At 35.2% G+C, this 18,024-nt stretch overlaps 1 protein-coding gene across 1 annotated transcript in view; it reads right to left on the bottom strand.

Annotated features, from left to right (window-relative positions):
- Positions 1–2,934: 2,934 nt before the first annotated feature.
- Positions 2,935–18,024, bottom strand: part of MSR1 (macrophage scavenger receptor 1) — a gene marked incomplete at its 5' end in the record, with an annotated part of 57,705 nt that continues 42,615 nt past the window's right edge. Inside the window, 2 exons of the mRNA XM_081220945.1 lie at positions 2,935–3,143; positions 12,956–13,144. Of these exons, the coding sequence (XP_081077071.1) occupies positions 3,010–3,143; positions 12,956–13,144 (323 nt within the window). The 3' untranslated portion in view covers positions 2,935–3,009. The remainder of the gene's footprint in view (positions 3,144–12,955; positions 13,145–18,024) is intronic.

Consider the following 18,024-nt stretch of genomic DNA (forward strand, 5'->3'; position numbering starts at 1 on the left):
CTAAAATTATTAGTTTTCAATTTTAAAAAGTCTGGATATATAAATAATACTTGTTTAGTATAAGAAATTCAAAGTTCCTAGCACAATTATCAGTGATTATTAGAGCATCTCCTGGTTAGGAAAAAAAAAAAAAAGAGCCACTTTCCTACTCCTGCTGCTTTATTTCTTATGCTTTGAGTTAATTTCTAGTGTTCTTTCATTTCAACCTGAAGGACACCTCTTTAGTTTTTCTTATAGGGCAGGTCCAGAAGTAAGAAACTACCTTAGTTTTTGTTTATGTGGGAATGTCTTAATTTCACCTTCATTTCTGAAGACAGTTTTGCCAGATATAGAATTCTTGGTTAACAGGTTTTTCCTTTCAGCACTTTAAACCTTGTCTCCTGGCCTCATGGTTTCTAATGAGAAAATGGCTGTTAATCTTATTGAGGATCCCTTGTACATGACAAGTTGCTACTCTTGCTGCTTTCAAGATTCTCTCTTTATCTTTCAACAGTCTATTATGATATATCTTGCTGTGGGTACTTTGAATCTATCCTACTTGGATATTGTTGAATTTCTTGGATATGTATATTTGGATCTTCCATCAAATTTGAGAAGTTTTGCACGTTAGTTCTTCAGATATTCTCCTTCCTCCCTCTCTCCCACCTTTCTTTTCTTCCTTCCTTCCTCCCTCCCTCCCTTCCTTTTCTCCTCCTCCTCCTTCTCCTTCTTCTCCTTTCTCTCTCTCTCATTCTCTGCTATTTCTGGGACTCCTATAATGCATTTTTTGGGCAACCTACAGGTACCTTACTTTACTTTTCTTCATGTTTTCTTCATCCTCAGACTCAATAATTTCAATTGTCCAATCTTCAAATTAGCTAATTCTTCTTTTTGTTTAAATGTACTGTTAAATCCCTCATGTGAAGTTTTCATTTTTGTAATTGTAATTTTCAGATCCAGAACTTCCGTTTGGCTTTGTAAAAAAATTTATCTTTAATGATATTCTGATTTTGTTAGTACACTGTTCTCAGTTTCCTTTGTCTTTTTTTTTTTAAGCATACTTTAGCAGTTGTTTTAAAGACTTTGTCAAGTAAGCCCAACACCTAAACTTCCTCAGTGACTTTTTCTGTCAAGTTATATTGTTCCTTTCAATGGGTCATACTTCCCTGTTTCTTTATATGCCTTGTCATTTTTTTTTTAACTGCTGTTGTTGGACACTGGACATAAGAATATTATAATGCAGTAACTCTGAAAAGCAGATTCTCCCCCTTCCCAAAGATTTGCTGGGGATTTTTCTGTTTATTTGTTTGCTGAAGGCTGTAGAGTCTATTTGTAAAGTTACTTCCCTGAACAATTTTGCAAAGACTATGTTCCTTGTTGTGGGTAGTCACTGAAGTCTCTGTTCTTTAGCTGTGTTCAGCTAGTGTTTTTGAATGTTAGGAGCTAAAACAACAAACAAACAGAACCCTACAAAAAAACCAAACATACCCAAACAAAAATAACAACAAAACCCACCTCTCCCAGCATTTGCAGATTGGTTCTGTGCTGAGGCACTCCTTCAACACTTAATCGCAAAAATACACCACTGGAGAAAATCACCTACGTTCATCAAGTAGAAGAATGTACCACAATAAATGCATTTTCAGCAGACCATTTCCAATAGTCCCAGTTCCAAGGTAACAATTTTGCCTTTGCAAGTGAGAGGGCAGGGAGTCTATTATCTGGTTACTATCTGTGAGCTGAGACTTCAGGCTATGAAAAAATGCTTAAGCCCATGCTTTTGCTTATCACCATTAAAGAAAGAACAGTAGAGCCATTCTGTACTAGTACTATTTTCTAATCACAAGTTTCTCTGAGTTGGGCTTAGGAAACTTGAAAATCATGTTTTTCAGGGCTGAGATTAGATTTAGTTGAATTTCAATAGCAATCACTGGTCTTTCTGCCTGTACACCTAGAGAGCAGGGCACAATCACCAGGTTCCAGGGTGAACTTGGCACTATTTTGGCATGCTCAGGGTCATCAACCCTTTAGGATTGAAGATGCCTCTCTCTCTCTCTGGTTGTAAATATTGACTCACTTCATGAAAGACTACAGAGGAGGGTTGTTGAAACTTCCTTCTGCACTCAAGACATTGCATGCTATTAGTTAAAATGGAGTAAGTAGATATATTTACTTTTTAAATGCAGTGTCCTAAATTGTAACAAAGTAATTACTCATATTAATTTAAAATGCATAGCAAGCTGAGCTCCATGCTGGAAATGACATTTTTGATCCACTAATTAGCTGGACACATATAGCGATGGTGTGCCTGTGCCTTTTCTCATATGTCCTGCTTTCAACTAACTTTATAGTGCAGTTAAAAAAAAAAAGTCAATACATGACCATGTCAAATAAACATGTTATTGTTAATGACCATGCTATTAGCCACGTTATTAATGACCATCTCAATATATGAGCATGTAAAACATGATGAGTTTTTCATCATGGCCAAAACATATCATGAACATTGCTATCTAACAGCTAAGTTATTGCACAGAGATCTTGAGAGCTGGATAAGATTCTTTCTTTAGAAATGTGTATGGATTGGAGATTTTGCCAACTTGGCACAAAAGAAAACTTTCCAACTCTCTCATTATTCAGAAAGTAATTACATTAAAATGAACTAAATAGATTACAAAGAAGAAAAAAATTGTAATCTTGTGAAGATATAAATTGTAGCCAGTGATTGGGACGTGTTTCCATTATCACTAGCATTTGTAATCTAGAAGTTTTAAACTTCAATATATTCGATACGTAAGTCATTATATTAGAAAATTCCATTTGAAAACTTAGAGAAGTTAGAATGGTTCAGATATAGACATATAGTAATTATGAAGGTATTTTATATGTTTATCCACTGATTTTTAAATATTCCTTTTCTGTGGACAAAATTCTTAATCTCTTAAATATTCATTAAGCTGATTTTAATGAAGCAAAGTAATAAAAATCATTTTTCAGCAATTTCATAAATGTGAATGAAAATATGGTGCATTATGTATTGCAAGTGACCCCGGCATCTTCAGCATGTGAACAGACTCTCACACCCCATTGTCTAATTTTACACTCTTCAATAGATGATTCTCTCCCAAAACAAAATACTTCATTCAGCCATATTGGACCAGTACCTGCAAAAATCAGATACAACTGTATTAATAAGTATAGTTTAGTGTTTATGTTTGAGTGGGACAGAGCCATTAATTTATTCACCAATTTAACAGAAAAAATGTGTTGATCATTATCCATATACCAGTTCTGTGCTCTGTATTAAGAATCAAAAATTAACCCTCTGCCCCAGAAAATTTTATTTTCTGTCACTGTGTAAACGACTAAAATACTAAGTAGTAAGAGGTGTAACAAAGGTGCATACAGAGTTCTATGAAATCATAGATTAAAGAACTATTGGTTTCCTCTAATGATTTAATAGTTTTATTTTTAAAAATAAGGAAGGAAATAAACTTTAATAATAATGGATATATGCAATGATTTAATGATCTATATGTATCTGTACAAGGCATATCTAGAACATAAGCAATCCTTGAGTTCTTTTCTTAGGTTCCAGTGTATTTCAGTTTGCATGTGTCTGGTTTACCAGACATGTTATCTATTTTTAATTAAACCAAGAGTAATATGATCAGTAAAGGGCTTATAAAATATTCTGCAAGAACACCATAGATTATTAAGTGCAAACACAAGCAAACAACAAGAAAATGGCACAGCTAACACTTATTCTTTTTGTCCGAATTCTTCCTCAGACACATTAGAAGGAAAAACGGCCTGTCAGCATAGGCTACCTAGAAGACAATTAACTAAATGAATGTAATCGCCACTTTCAAGATAAGGACATTATTTTATCAATCAATAAGAAAACAACTGTTTTTTTGAAAGGAATTCATGGCAGGAAAAGATAACTTTAAAACGAAAGTTTGGAAATGTTTTTCTGATATTCTCTAAAGATTTTTTTAAGTGTATCACTATAAAAGTTTGTTCTTTTATACTTAAGACATTTGGGAGCAGAACCTTTGAAAAACTTCTAAATGAATGATTTCATTGGGTTTTGTTAAACATATAATATTGCAAACCTCCTAATGAATTTTCAAGAACATTTCATGTTGTCAAGAAACTGATGATTTAGCAGCAAAATTTCAATAAACACCTTTGCAAAACTGGTGGATGGTAAATAAATATCTTAATACTGTAAGCATAATCAACAATGCATTTTTTCCATTTGAATCAATATGATGTTAAAAGGTTCTCTTTCAGTCACAAGAGCTATATAAAGCATATTTAGAAATGTCTTCAAGACTTAGAAACATACCTTTATGTAGTTCTAAAAGTTAAATGAAGACCTGTTTTTCACAGAGGCATAAATAATGGCACATATAATTTCATTACTCTTAACTGATTTTTCAAATATTATGTCAGTTCAAGAAATAAAAATTAACATGTGCATGGTTAATAATGTGCATAATTGTATAGCAGTATGTGCCTATAATATATGAATAAATTTCCAAGATATTGGAAATTTTGTAATCACAATGTGGATAACGTTTGACTGAACCTTAAAAAATGGAGGCTTTCCGTGTATGGAAAAGAAGTCATTCCATATAGTGGGGGCAGCATGAAAATGCTTGATGTATTAGAACTGTTAATGGTCTCCTGGCATCTAAAACACAAAGTATATTAATGAGGGGAGGAGGATTCTTTGGGAAGGTTGAATAGAAAGCTGGGACCATGCTATAAACATTTTTGAATTTTATGTTGTGAGTCACCAAATGAAATATCATCAGAACTATACTTTAGAATTGTATGTTTGGCAGAAATGTGGAAGCTGGATTGAAGAAGAAAAAATCTATAAGCTAAAAGAACAGTTAATAGGATGTTTATATAGATATTTTCTGTGAAGACATGTTTTTATTTACCCTTAGAACTAGGAAATTTTGATTTCCACATAGAAAATAAATAGGTTCATTCACTTAGTTTTTGAATAATTTGTACCTTCACCAGAAGTATCCAAATACAAGACAAGTTATATTTAGGTTTACATTATCAAGGTAACTGGAAATACTGTATTTTTCATTTCATATAATAGTAATTAAATCAATAGAATCCAAACAATGTTTCTATTAGACAAGCAAAGGTTTTCTTGGGCTGACCAATTATAAGAGTAGTAACCTGGACAGCTCAAGTGTTTTCTGAAATGTTTATAAGAGTATTAAGACTTTTCAACTTGAAATTTTAAGGCAGATAAAAAGGAAAAGATTAGGAGAATATGATCTCAAAGTCAGAAACCTTGCCAGGAATACTTTTTGGTTTCCAAATTGCTCTTGCTAGGCATATCATGGTCCCTTTTCTGTTTGTGTCTGTATGTATGAGCATGTTTGTGTATGTGTGTTTATTTTAAATATATAAAGTCTATCTGAACTTTTTGGAAGTTGCTCCAAAGGGCTATTCAAAAACATAGGCAAGGACTTCCCTGGTGGCTCAGTGGTTAAGAATCCGCCTGCCAATGCAGGGGACATGGGCTCGAGCCCTGGTCTGGGAAAATCCCACATGCTGAAGAGCAACTAAGCCTGTGTGTCACACCTACTGACTCTGCACTCTAGAGCCCACGAATCAAAACTACTGACTCCATGCACCACAACTACTGAAGCCTGCGTGCCTAGAGCCTGTGCTCCACAACAAGAGAAGCCACCACAGTGAGAAGCCTGTGTAGCACAGTGAAGAGCAGTCCCCACTCACCACAACTAGAGAAAGCCTGAGCACAGCAATGAAGACCCAACACAGCTAAATAAATAAATAAATAAATAAATAAATAAATAAATAAATAAATAAAACCTTCATTAAAAAAACATAGGCAAATAATAACAATTGCACAAATAATAAAACTACTTCCATTTTAACATGTAAAGGAACAAAAACAGTGGGACATTTATGTATTATATTTACTGCATTTATGAACATTTATAAATTGTATAAAACTTCTGGTGAAAGCCATGAAAGCCATGGCTCTGTTGTGTTTGGGAGCATGAGAACAGTATGGTTCCATGGCTTCTGTACCCAGGGGACAGTGATGCTTTCACTCTACATTTTATAGATCTAGTCACCAGATTTATGTCTCAGCAGCACAGAATTTTTACAATCCAGGAAAAGGTAATTAAAGGTTACAATCCTCTCAATGTCTGAAGTACCCAGAGGGCATCCCCACAGGGGAAGCACAAGATAGATATTATTCAGTCAATGTGCTTACATGTGAGCACAAGTTTTTAGAAACCATAATAGAGAAAGTCATGAATATTAGAATACCAAAGCTGTAGTAATAACAATGAACATTTAAGCCCACTTTTTAAAGAATTTACTATGGGGCAGAAAATATTCAAAGTACTTTTGAGTTGTTATCTCACTGAATTCTCAAACAACCTTAAAAAGTTAATAAATGCTATAATAGTTTTACTGTTGAGGAAAGTGAAAATCAGGGAGAAAAAGTAACTCCACCCAAGGTCACATAGCTAATGCCTAATGGAGCCAGTATTCCCACCCTGGGTCTGCCTAGTGTCAGTGCCTTTAATCAAAGATTTACTGCAATCCCCTGCATTATTAGATTTGGTCATTTAACAAATCTCTTTTGAGTGCCTATGTGCGTGAACAAAAATCAGAATCCATTCTCTCTTGGACTGACCTTCTAGTGAAGGCTTCTGTTTTAGGTAAATGCAGCAACTGAGGTCACATATGTAATTAGTGGCAAAGCTGATTCTTGTACTTAGAACCCCTAACTCATATTTCAGTGCTTTTCTCACTAAGAACATAAGGATATGATAAATATATTGTATTATTCAGTAACTCTGGTCTTATGCTATGTGAAAAAGATTCAGACACAGTGAACACGTTAGGTCTTTTCACATATAATTTTAAAAATTTACTTCTAATAACTTTGTAAAATATTGGTATTTATTTCCATTTCACAGGTAAATAAACTGAGACTCAGAAAGGATGCATGACTTTCTCAAAACAACAGAGAGAATAGGGCCAAGCAACAGAACATGATGACATTTAAAACTTAGAGCTATTCATTGACTACAAAGAAGCCCAGATAGTTATAAAAATAATTTTCAAGGATTTGCTGTTTTATTTTTATATTAATATATTTGGGACTATCAAGCCTAAGGAAAAAAATTATTTAATACTCATGTCCCATCTCCTTCCAAATTGTTTTCTGCATTAAAAATTAATGCCAAGGTAGCATAAAATGCCTAAAATTTTATCTTCATGTGCACCTCAAAGATTAAAAAAGAGATGTTTTTATTTCTTTAGGTAATAACTGTTACTCAAGGATATTTATTTTTGCTGCTGTCATTGTTATTTTTTGCCTCTGAGTTATCCTTTCTACTAGTGGAAACCTATGCAAAATCGAAGTATATATTTTAGAAATGTTTTTATTCTCTAGTCCTGTTTATCATCTATTTATCTATCTACCTAACCATCTATATATCTACAATTCCCTTTACAATTTGAAGGCTGCATAAGGAGGACAGATTGACCAATTTTGTGTTTCCAAAAGCAGACAACAATAACCATGTTGGCCATGCCTTCTGGAATTTTATGAGCTTGGTTTGTGATGCTTAAGAGTATGCTTGACAGATGATACCATTTCCTCTTAATCTCTCTTTTAAAAAGACAAATATTGATATTTCTTTGAGGGATTTGAGTTTCCTTAATCTTCAGTAACACTGCTTTTATTAAAAAAAGTAATCATATTTCAAACATTAGCCAGATATACAGTGACACGATGAGATTTGAGATTAGTTCCTGAATAGATAAGTGGAGAAGCAAAAATCACTAATGGTTAAAGTCTCCGAATGAATTTTTTTTTTTTTTTGCAGTATGCGGACCTCTCACTGTTGTGGCCACTGTTGTGGCCTCTCCTGTTGCAGAGCACAGGCTCCGGACGCGCAGGCTCAGCGGCCATGGCTCACGGGCCCAGCCGCTCCGTGGCATGTGGGATCTTCCCGGACCGGGGCACGAACCCGTGTCCCCTGCATCGGCAGGCAGACTCTCAATCACTGTGCCACCAGGGAAGCCCTCTGAATGAATTTTAATTACATCCAGTCAAGGTTGGGTGACATGAATTTATATCACTTTAAGACATCTAGTTGGGAAGTGCTTTGTCAACAGTTTCTTCTTTGAGAAAAGCATTCTGGGTTTTTGTTTTTGGATCAATGTTAAAAATGAAATGGGAATCAGAATAGAGAATGGGTAAACTTAGACTATAGTTCTGGATTCTAGTTTTGTGGTTCTGGAGAAGCCACTTATATTCCCTGTTTTATTATATATGCAGAATAGAGAGGTGGAGGGTCGAAAGAGCTCTAAGATTTCATTTCCCTTTAAAATCCTGCGATCCTAAGATTCTGAAGAAGCAAGCTCTTTAGAAATGAAATTCTTAAGCTTAAAGAACTTAGGACAGTCTGCCCAGTGGAGAGACAGGGTGAGGGATGGATGTGGAGTGCTCTCCCCACGACTGCCACAATAGCTATGTAAATGGGGCATGTTTTGTGACACTTCTGTCAGCTTTACTTAATTTTATATGAAAAGTGGGGCTGTAATATCTATTTCTCACAGGCACTGTAAGCACTGAATGAGATCATGTAGTAAACACCTGATAAACAGTATTATTCCATACTTAGTATTTACTGCCTTTATTACCATAAGTAACAGAGCAGACATGTTAAGAACCCTATTATAACGGCTCTATATCAGGTTCCATAATACTCAACATCTAAACATTTATGTTTCAAAACTTTCAGTGTGCAGGGAGCAGTACCTAAGAATTAGAGTTCTGACCTATTGATATATTTTATTCATCTTTGAGATTGTTTTTACTTCCAATCACTAATGGATAGTTCAGAGATGCAGAGTTATATTTTTGATCTCCTTCAGTTTATTCTTGTAATTTTTTAAAAACCCCACTCAGAAAATAGATTATGGAATGTGAAAGGGGTAATGAATAAAAGATAGCATTTATGTTTAGAATTTTCTTTTGTTTCTGCTTTTAAGTTTAGAGCTTCAGCACCAACTCCTTTAAATTTAGGAGAAGACGGGATAGCTGCTCCAGATCCAGCTCTTACTTCCAGCATCAGCCGACAGGCTCAGATATGCCTGGAACAAATTCCCGGACTACCACTGTCCTCTGACAAAGCTCATCCAAGTTTGCTACAGGGAGATCACCAGGATGAGAGATTGGGAAGCTTGCATAGGGAGAGAAGAGGCTCCCTCCCCTTTCCCTGCCCCGTGCAATAGCAAGCACCAGAAGCTTCTCAGTGCTTCCTTAATTTAACCTTTTTGTCTACACAGGAAAAAGAAAGAACATTCCACTTTATGCATATGGTGCAACCAGATGAAAGAACCCATTTAAAGGAGTGTGCTTTAAGCTTTGTTCCTATAAATCATTTTCTTTGTAACTGTAAAACTCACTGTTCTTAAAGCTAATAAGGATTATCTCTGGTAAGCCAGGTTTGCTATTTTAAAATGAGAAGAAAGAAAAAAAAAAGGAGAGGGGGAAACTGTGTCCAGAAAATTGTATTCTTTCCTTAATGGGAGGAGAGATACAAAGGAGATAAATTTAAACTTTTTTCTTCTTGTTTCAATTCTGATAATAATGCAAAATATAGTATTAATCTGGTTCTTCTTACTTTCCTATGAGAATGACACATAAACTCTAGTGCATTCCTCCTCCTCTCTCTACCCCTCCACTCATATTTCTAAGTTTCCTTTCCAGTCTCTGTTCTGCGTTCAAAATTACTTTTTCTTTTCCTCCTGAGTAAAACTGCAAATTTAAGGTGGAGGAGTGGAAAAAGGAGGCGTTGAAACAGCTTTACATGAAAAGGTGGTTTACCATGACTAATCCAACATCAGTTTATGATGCAAGCCTGTTTCTTAAAATACAGTGTACAATGAAGCAGATCATGAAATTTATTTTTTAGATTCTTTTTCTCCAGAACAAATCACCTCAGTTCTATTCTTTCTCCCAGCTCATCTTGCTTTATTATTTTAAAATTCTCATCATCATTCTTCAATTTTGGGGGACTGAACTCTATGCAGAGAGCTAAAACAGAGCTGGATGTGTGTGGAGCGGAGTGGGAAGATTAGAAGAGAAGGTTACACAGAACGCTTCTTAAATCACACCTCCGTACTGCGGGAAAAACCACATTCAACTTTACCACCCTTGGAACATCGTGAATATCGCTCTACAGTATAACACGGATCTGACTTTTCTACCACTTAACAAGGATGGCAAATAAACTTGTAATTATACAGTTGGCAGTGCTGCTACCAGTGACCTCTGTCACTCTTGAGCAATACTATGAGTCCAGCTTCTTAATGGGCACTTTCTATACGCAGCTCATTTCAGATTAAAATAAATCTGCTGGGTTATTATTATTCTCATTTTATTGGAAAGGAAACTGAAAGTCTGAGATGTATCAGAGCTAAGGTTTCAACTCCTATCTCCTTAGTTTACATTATAAAACGTTTAGTCTTTCCAGTTCACTTTGGTAGGTATTTGAAAATGTGAGAGGAAAAACAAAATTCTGATATACCTCATTGTTTTATTATAATAAAACTCTAGTCTAATGTATAGGACCACCAGCTACCATAAATACACAGCCTCACTGAAAATGGATGCTCATCTTAGAGAAGTAGTCAGTTACCTGAAGAAAACTTGAGAGAATCGTCTCCATATAGCCAAATGACTCATTTCACATGAGACTAAACTCTATTGTTTCTTATATAAATAATGAGCTTTCTTTTTTTTTGGCCAGTATTTCAGAATATGTATTTTATTCCTTTCTTACTAGTGCTTTAGACTAGAAATCCCTAGAGGTATAAGCAAGAATGAATAAAAGCTGTGGGGAAAAGAATATTTTACTTGTGAGACTAGGCCTGCAAGTTAATGGAATCTTAAGATAATAGTCTCCAATTGTGTGTTTACCATCTAGGTTTAGAACCTCAATGGAAGAACAGCTTTGAAATCTATGACAAGGCTTCATATTCGTAAAAAGAACAGAGCTGGCATATAATGTCCTATTCACTTTCCCACCACAGATAGTATTTGAAATGTTTTATACAATTATGTATTTTAAATAAATGGCCTTTCATGCTATGGATCTTAGTTACCATAGAAATGGATTATTTCCTCATAGAACATTGTAGAAACTCAGATTGGCAGTTTAGTCTTCCTAAGCAATTCACTGATTCATTTGATTTTCTAGTGACTAAGAGTTAGGGATTTTTTTCTTTTCCCCTTCTGTGGGGGGAAAAAAATCCAGCTTATTGCTGTTTAAAACAATTCATTTAGGAGGTAAATTTTACAGGTGCAAGGATGATTTTGGTCCGACACTTTTCAAGATGGGGAAGAAGTTCTGAAAGTGTAGTAGAAATGGAAAATTTGGAAATTCCAAAGATCTATTGGATGATGGCAAATTATGGATATTTTCTATTCCCTTTGTTTCTTCTATTCAAAACTCTAAGGCACAAATTAAAAACTGACAGCCGGGGGCTTGAACGTGGGTGCAGAAACTTTCAACATCATCACTCTCTTCTGTCTTGTGCTTAGCCTCTTTATGAATTAAATCAAGTTTCTGGTCTCTAAAGACTTTAAAACCTGGATCCCTGCTAAAATTCATCTCTTAAATTTGATAAAATGAATTCTTTTTGTAAAGGAATAAAGGATATAATTGTGATCTATTATTAATACTATTTACGTGTTTAGCACAATGCCTGACACATAGTTATTACCCAATAAACTGTAGCATAATAGTACTTAACAATCTATTTTATGAATTTAAGAAGTCTGTCTTATCTTGTTTAGTCTTTTGACATGATAATTTGACATACTCCACTATTTTATCATCATACACAAGATTATCTGGTAATACTGCTATTTTATCTCTATTATTTTGCATACAATTTCCTATTGCCCATATCTATCTAGAAGAATAACACAAAATCAAGATGGTCAAATCTTTTTTTTTTTGGTCAACATGAACTTCAGAGATACCAATTATCTATCACATATGGACAGTAGAATAAAGAGGAAATACTGACTTTAAAGTTCTAGTTTACCTATATATGGCTATTTCTTTCTAATCTGTCCTTCAGAATTGAAGCACTTATATATGTTTAATTATACATAAAACCTATTATTAGGTGCCAATTTAGAAAAAAAAATGAGGTAATAAAAATATCATGGGTAAACATTCAAACATTTTGTCCCCAGCAAATTTTCTTCCTAGCTCTTTCAATACATTCATAGAACAAGTTACTGAGTCATCCAGATGAAAATACACAGATATACATGCAGCAAAAAAATTATTCAATTCGACCTCAAATGGAGGGGAAAGTAACCTTATTTCTCATCGAGTTTCTTAAAGTAGAAGTCACAATTAGGAGGCATAGAGAACCCGTAAAATCGCCTCTTTCTCTTTCATGGTTTTTCACTGTCCTTTCAGAATATAGGTGCTCCATCATGCACTAAGGTTTGGGAAGTAAATGCAGAAGCTGGTACCCACCACGCACCCTTCAGTTCCACAGAAGAGAGAATGAGGGAGCACGTGGAATTGCCCAGCTGCCCACAAGACCCAGATATGTAAATGAGTTTCCCAGGAAGTCATGCCTTGTCTATACAATTCACTGGTTCCTGTTGTTCAGCTTTACCAGTAATTTTCCATATTTTCTCTATTGTCCAACTAACCGATTGAGTCTAAATGAAATTTAGACATTAGATGTTGTCTGAGAGCATCTTTTTTAAAATCTCTATCTTTTCATTTCTACTTTCTAGGAAAGGCCTTAAAAAAAGAATCCTACTTCCTATTCTATATGTTCCTGTCTCTACTTGACTGTACATACTGGAGAATGCCTACATTTCATTAAAGAAAAAAGAAATTACCTTGTCCAAAATAAGCTCCCTTATGCACATTTCGAGCACCTTGGTATCCCAAACTCCTACAGATGACCTGTCCTCCACGCAATTCCCAGCGGTCGTCACAAACTGTACCCCACTGGCCATCATGGAAAATTTCCACTCTGCCTTCGTGAGGGCCGCTACCACCAACCAGTCGAACTTTCTTAGACGGTGCTGTCACAGAAACAAGCAGGGCTTAATTTTACATATATGTACATATTGCTGTATGCTTTTTTTTAAAAAAAAGCATTTGAGCACATTTTTCCAGTAAGTTCAATTACTGGAATAAATATTAAACTTTCTAGCACCACCTATTGGTAAAGAGTTTAATTGCAAACATTGTACATATTGGTCAGATCTGAAGAGTAAATCTACTCTTTCTTTTTTATAAGTTACATCTATGAAAACACTGCAATGATTTTGTTCCAGTGACTTTAAAATTTTACAGCTACAAGTCTGTGAATGTTATAGAGATTTTTCATACTATTTTTAAAAATTTTAACAAAGTGATTGCTTTCTTGACACACTAACACACAAACTGGAACATACATCCAGTGACTTTCAGTGATACAGGAGGTTGAGGAGAAGATATTTTATAATATCATAAACATAAAAATAGACCAAACATCCTGTTCTTTACCAAGAAAAACAAGGTAACTATAATGACAAAATCAATTTAGAAATAGCAAAGATATTCCTTGATATAAGTCCCCTGGATTTTGTCCCAAAGTGTTTTTCTTGTTTTGAAAAAGGATTAATGAGATAGAAATCAGACAATTTTCATTTATTTTGAGAAATCGCTAAAGCAGTAAACTTTGGGAAGAAATATGCCATGTTTACAACAAAGTGATTTTGTTCTGCAATGCCCAAGTAATCAAAATTGCCATATATACAGTAAACTTTTATAAAACTTTGATCATGTGCAATGATTTACATAAATATGAAATGTTTCTTTCCCAGTTTTAAAACCAACATACACATTTTGAACCTAAGAACAGATAAAGTGTGTAAATAGTATCACAAAAAATTTCACTTAGAGTTAGAAAATTTCTTTAAACAGCCTGAACGATTCTAGTTATTTGTTAAAAAATCATTTGGCTGAAGAACAGAAAAAGGCAAAGACAGAAAATAATTTTTAAAATTCACTTAGTGCTAAATAAAATAAAAATATTCTCTAATAATTAGAAAAGCCAATGAATAAACACAGTTCTATTTAAATATATCTTTTCAAATACGAGTTTGAAGAACACCATAATATAAAAAAGCAAGATGTAATTCTTACAACAGAAATATCTCTGTAATGTGAAAATGGAGTTTTAGTGTATGGGTTTTCAGAACTCAGTTAACTAAAGAAATAGTAACTTTTGTTTTCTAATTTGAGTAAATTTTGTTGGAACAGTAATCCAACAACATGTAAAAAAAATAAACAATTTCCTACAAGCCTGACTGAGCAACTAAGAAACATGAAAAGCAAACATGTATTAACATGTAGTATTACAATTATAATTATTTTCTTGATTCGTCCAAAATATAATTCAGTGCTCAATACTGAATTAATGTAATAATGTCCAGGTGCATAAGCCCTTCCTCACTTAATAAACATGAGTTACAAACATTAAAAACATTTTTAAAAAGGAAAATAATTTGCTATTGCAGTATTCAAACTTCCAGTTACTAAGTAAAATACAGGGTGACCCAATCATTCACTGTAAATGCCTAAGAAAATAGGAAATAATAATCCAGGAATAGATTGTGTAGTTTTAAAACATTAGAGTCATGTAATAGTAACTAGTGCCACTCCCAAATGTTTATTTTTACAGAAGTCAAAAATAAATCTCCCTGTGCTATGCTGCTACTTCCCATCAGCCAACTATTTTACATTCAGTAGTGTATATATGTGGATGCTACCCTCACTTTGCCCCAGCTTCGCCCTCCCACCCCATGTCCTCAAGTCCATTTTCTATGCCTACCTCTTTATTCCTGTCCTGCCCCTAGGTTCTTCAGAACCATTTATTTCTTTTTTAGATTCCATATATATGCGTTAGCATACAGTATTTATTTTTCTCTTTCTGACTTACTTTACTCTGTATGACAGACTCTAGGTCCATCCACCTCATTACAAATAACTCAATTTCGTTTCTTTTAATGGCTGAGTAATATTCCATTGTATATATGTGCCACATCTTCTTTATGCATTCATCTGTTGATGGACATTTAGGTTGGTTCCATGTCCTGGCTATCGTAAACAGAGGACACGACCTTTAAAAGAATGACATAGCCATAGGACATGACATAAACTGGTTAGAACCAACTAGGTCTGAGATGGCGGACGAGACTTCCACTGGACCTTGAGCCTCTGTATACGCTCACTGTAACACATCAGCCTGCTAAATGACACACCCACAGGCTCCATGACAGTTCCAAGGCTGACCATAAAAGGTCAACAAGTGGGTGGTGGCCCAGTTCCTGGAAATCCCCACCCCTTCCCCAAAATAGCTGGAATACTCCTCCCACTCATTAGCCTAAGAAATTACACCCCCCCATAAAAACTGACAACCCCCGTACCCTGGTGCTGCTCTCACGTTCTGAGATGGCCCACACTCTGTCTGTGGAGTGCGTTTCTCTCTAAATAAATCCACTTCTTACCTATCACTTTGTCTCTCACGGAATTCTTTCTGTGATGAGACATCAAGAACCTGAGCTTCATTAAGTTCTGAGACCGGGTGTGTGGTATCAGTTAAAAGACTGTGGGTTCAAGTCCCAATCTGAGATACAGGGTTTAAGTTAGGCACCTGGAACAGCTGAATCAACACTTGAATCTGCTCAGGATTCTCTCTCCAAATTTTATCCAAGAGCCTCTCTGTTAAGTTGCTTCATTCTTTCCTTTGATTGCAAGCTGGACATCTTTGTTCCCCAGTGAACATGTCTGTTAACAACTCCTAAATTTATATTTTACAGTCTCTTTCTCAGAGACAGTTCTAAAATATCCAAGGAAGTCCTCCTATGACCTAGTTTGGGCGAGATGCCCATCTATGGACTAAACAGCTTGGGCCAAAGACAGGGTCAGTTACATTCACATGCCATTCCTGGAATGGGGGGAGGGGAGAGGCATTTCCTTGTCAAAGGTGAGTTTTGAGCAAAGACAGTAAGCCCGGTTCATCAGACATTTTAATAATCTTCGTGTATTTATGAATATTCATTATACTATGTTTAGCCTGGTGTTCTTTTAATATCCCTGACTGTAGAATATAACTGAAATTAAAAATCCACGAGTTAGATAATCTGGATTTTACTTATTCCTCTGACACTGTTTATGTGAGCTTATTAAACTATTCAACCTTTCTAGGACCAAATTTTCCAACTGTTAAAAAGAGAAAATGATATTTGCTCTTAGTTAAAGCATCTAAACACAACTTCTCTGTCCTAGGCATTTTCCTTGGTTTCAGAAATTATTGAATAAAGCATGTATCCTGCCCTCAAGATTCAAGTATTTCTGAGGTTATTTTGAAGGTTAAATAGTTCATTCTTTAAAATGAAGTACAAATGTAAAGGTTTTACTTTTACAAGTTTTGAAAATTTTGAGGTTTCCATTTTGTGGAGAAAGCATTAGAATGAATATATTATCTTGATATTAATCACCTTATTAATTTTTTTAACTACTTTCCCATTTAATACTTATCCTTCTCAAACAGGAGATCTTAATCAAGTAGGATGACATGTTACAGATAGACAAAACCTACCCTATTGTTTTTAGATGTGAGTGTATTTGACCTTTGTTATTTCCAAACATGATAAATCTTGAAGAGACTCTTGGAGACCAGTAATGAGTAAACTATGGCCTTAAGCCAACCTCAGCTTGCTGTCTATTTTGTAAATAAAGTTTTGGTGGAATGCAGCCATGCCCATTAGTTTACATACTGTGTAGGGCTGCTTTCAGGCTACACAGCAGAGTTGAATAGTGTGACAGAGACCTTCTGGCATGCAAACCAAAAATATTTACTGGCTGGTCCTTTTCTGAAAAAGCTTGCCAACCCCTGATATAACTGAAAACACAAGACTAGTATAATAGAGGATTTCAGTAGGGAAAATCCTGCCGTGTGACCCCTGGAACAAATAAGGTCATGATTAATCTCTACTTACCTCTCCAGTTTAACCCTTTGAAAATCTCTCCGCCCCCTCTCCTTGCTCCCTTTAGTTCAATTATATAATTACTCACATTCCCAAATAAGCCTTGCTCTCCTTTATTTCTGAGGCTTTCATTCCTCAATCCCCCCTACCCTTTCCTCCCCTCCCCACCACCGGCACCTCCCATTTCTTCACCCTCAGCCCCCAGTTTGGATTGGTATCCCTTCTCAGGCTCACACAGCACTACTGCCCTACAAAGCATCGTAAACTAGGTAATTTTCTCTCCCAGACTGAGGTCCTTTCAGTTATCTTTTCAATACCTGACCAAATATCACTTGACGAAGTCACTTGATGAAGAGTTATGGTATGAGTGAATGAATTTTGACCTCTTCTTGATATGCCATCTCTATTACCTGAGTGGATTAAATTGGCGAATGCTTAAAATATCAAACACTGAAAAGAAGTAGAATTTAGTATGTCACCAGTCTCTAGAGAGAATATAGTTTCTATGTGTAGAAGCAGTAAAGGAAATTGCGAAGGAAAGGTGGATTTAAACATGAGTCCTATTATAGGAAAAAACTATGTGGCTGTCCACGAAGAGCCCCCCAAGGTGGACGGGTCTGCTCAGAAACCTCACATATTCCAAAACCTGATTATTTGTAGGTTTAGAGGATTTCTCTCTTAGTGGCAGACTAATGTTAAACAGACTCTCGGGACTAAATGTCAATTCAATTTACAACCAGAAAGGTAATTGCCTCAAAAACGGGAATATTTTTAACTACTCGGCAAGGCCATTTTCTCTCTGTGGGCAATCTGCACAAGAAGTCAAATCACAATCAGTGAATTATTCGTTTAATTAATTTATTAATTTACAATGAGACATAGCTATGAGATTTTGCCTCTGGGTTTGGCCAGTGCTCTTTGCTTAA

The sequence above is a fragment of the Mesoplodon bidens genome (genome assembly GCF_964165515.1).
Source record: "Mesoplodon bidens genome assembly, chromosome: 20".
In the NCBI taxonomy this organism is placed as follows: domain Eukaryota; kingdom Metazoa; phylum Chordata; class Mammalia; order Artiodactyla; family Ziphiidae; genus Mesoplodon; species Mesoplodon bidens.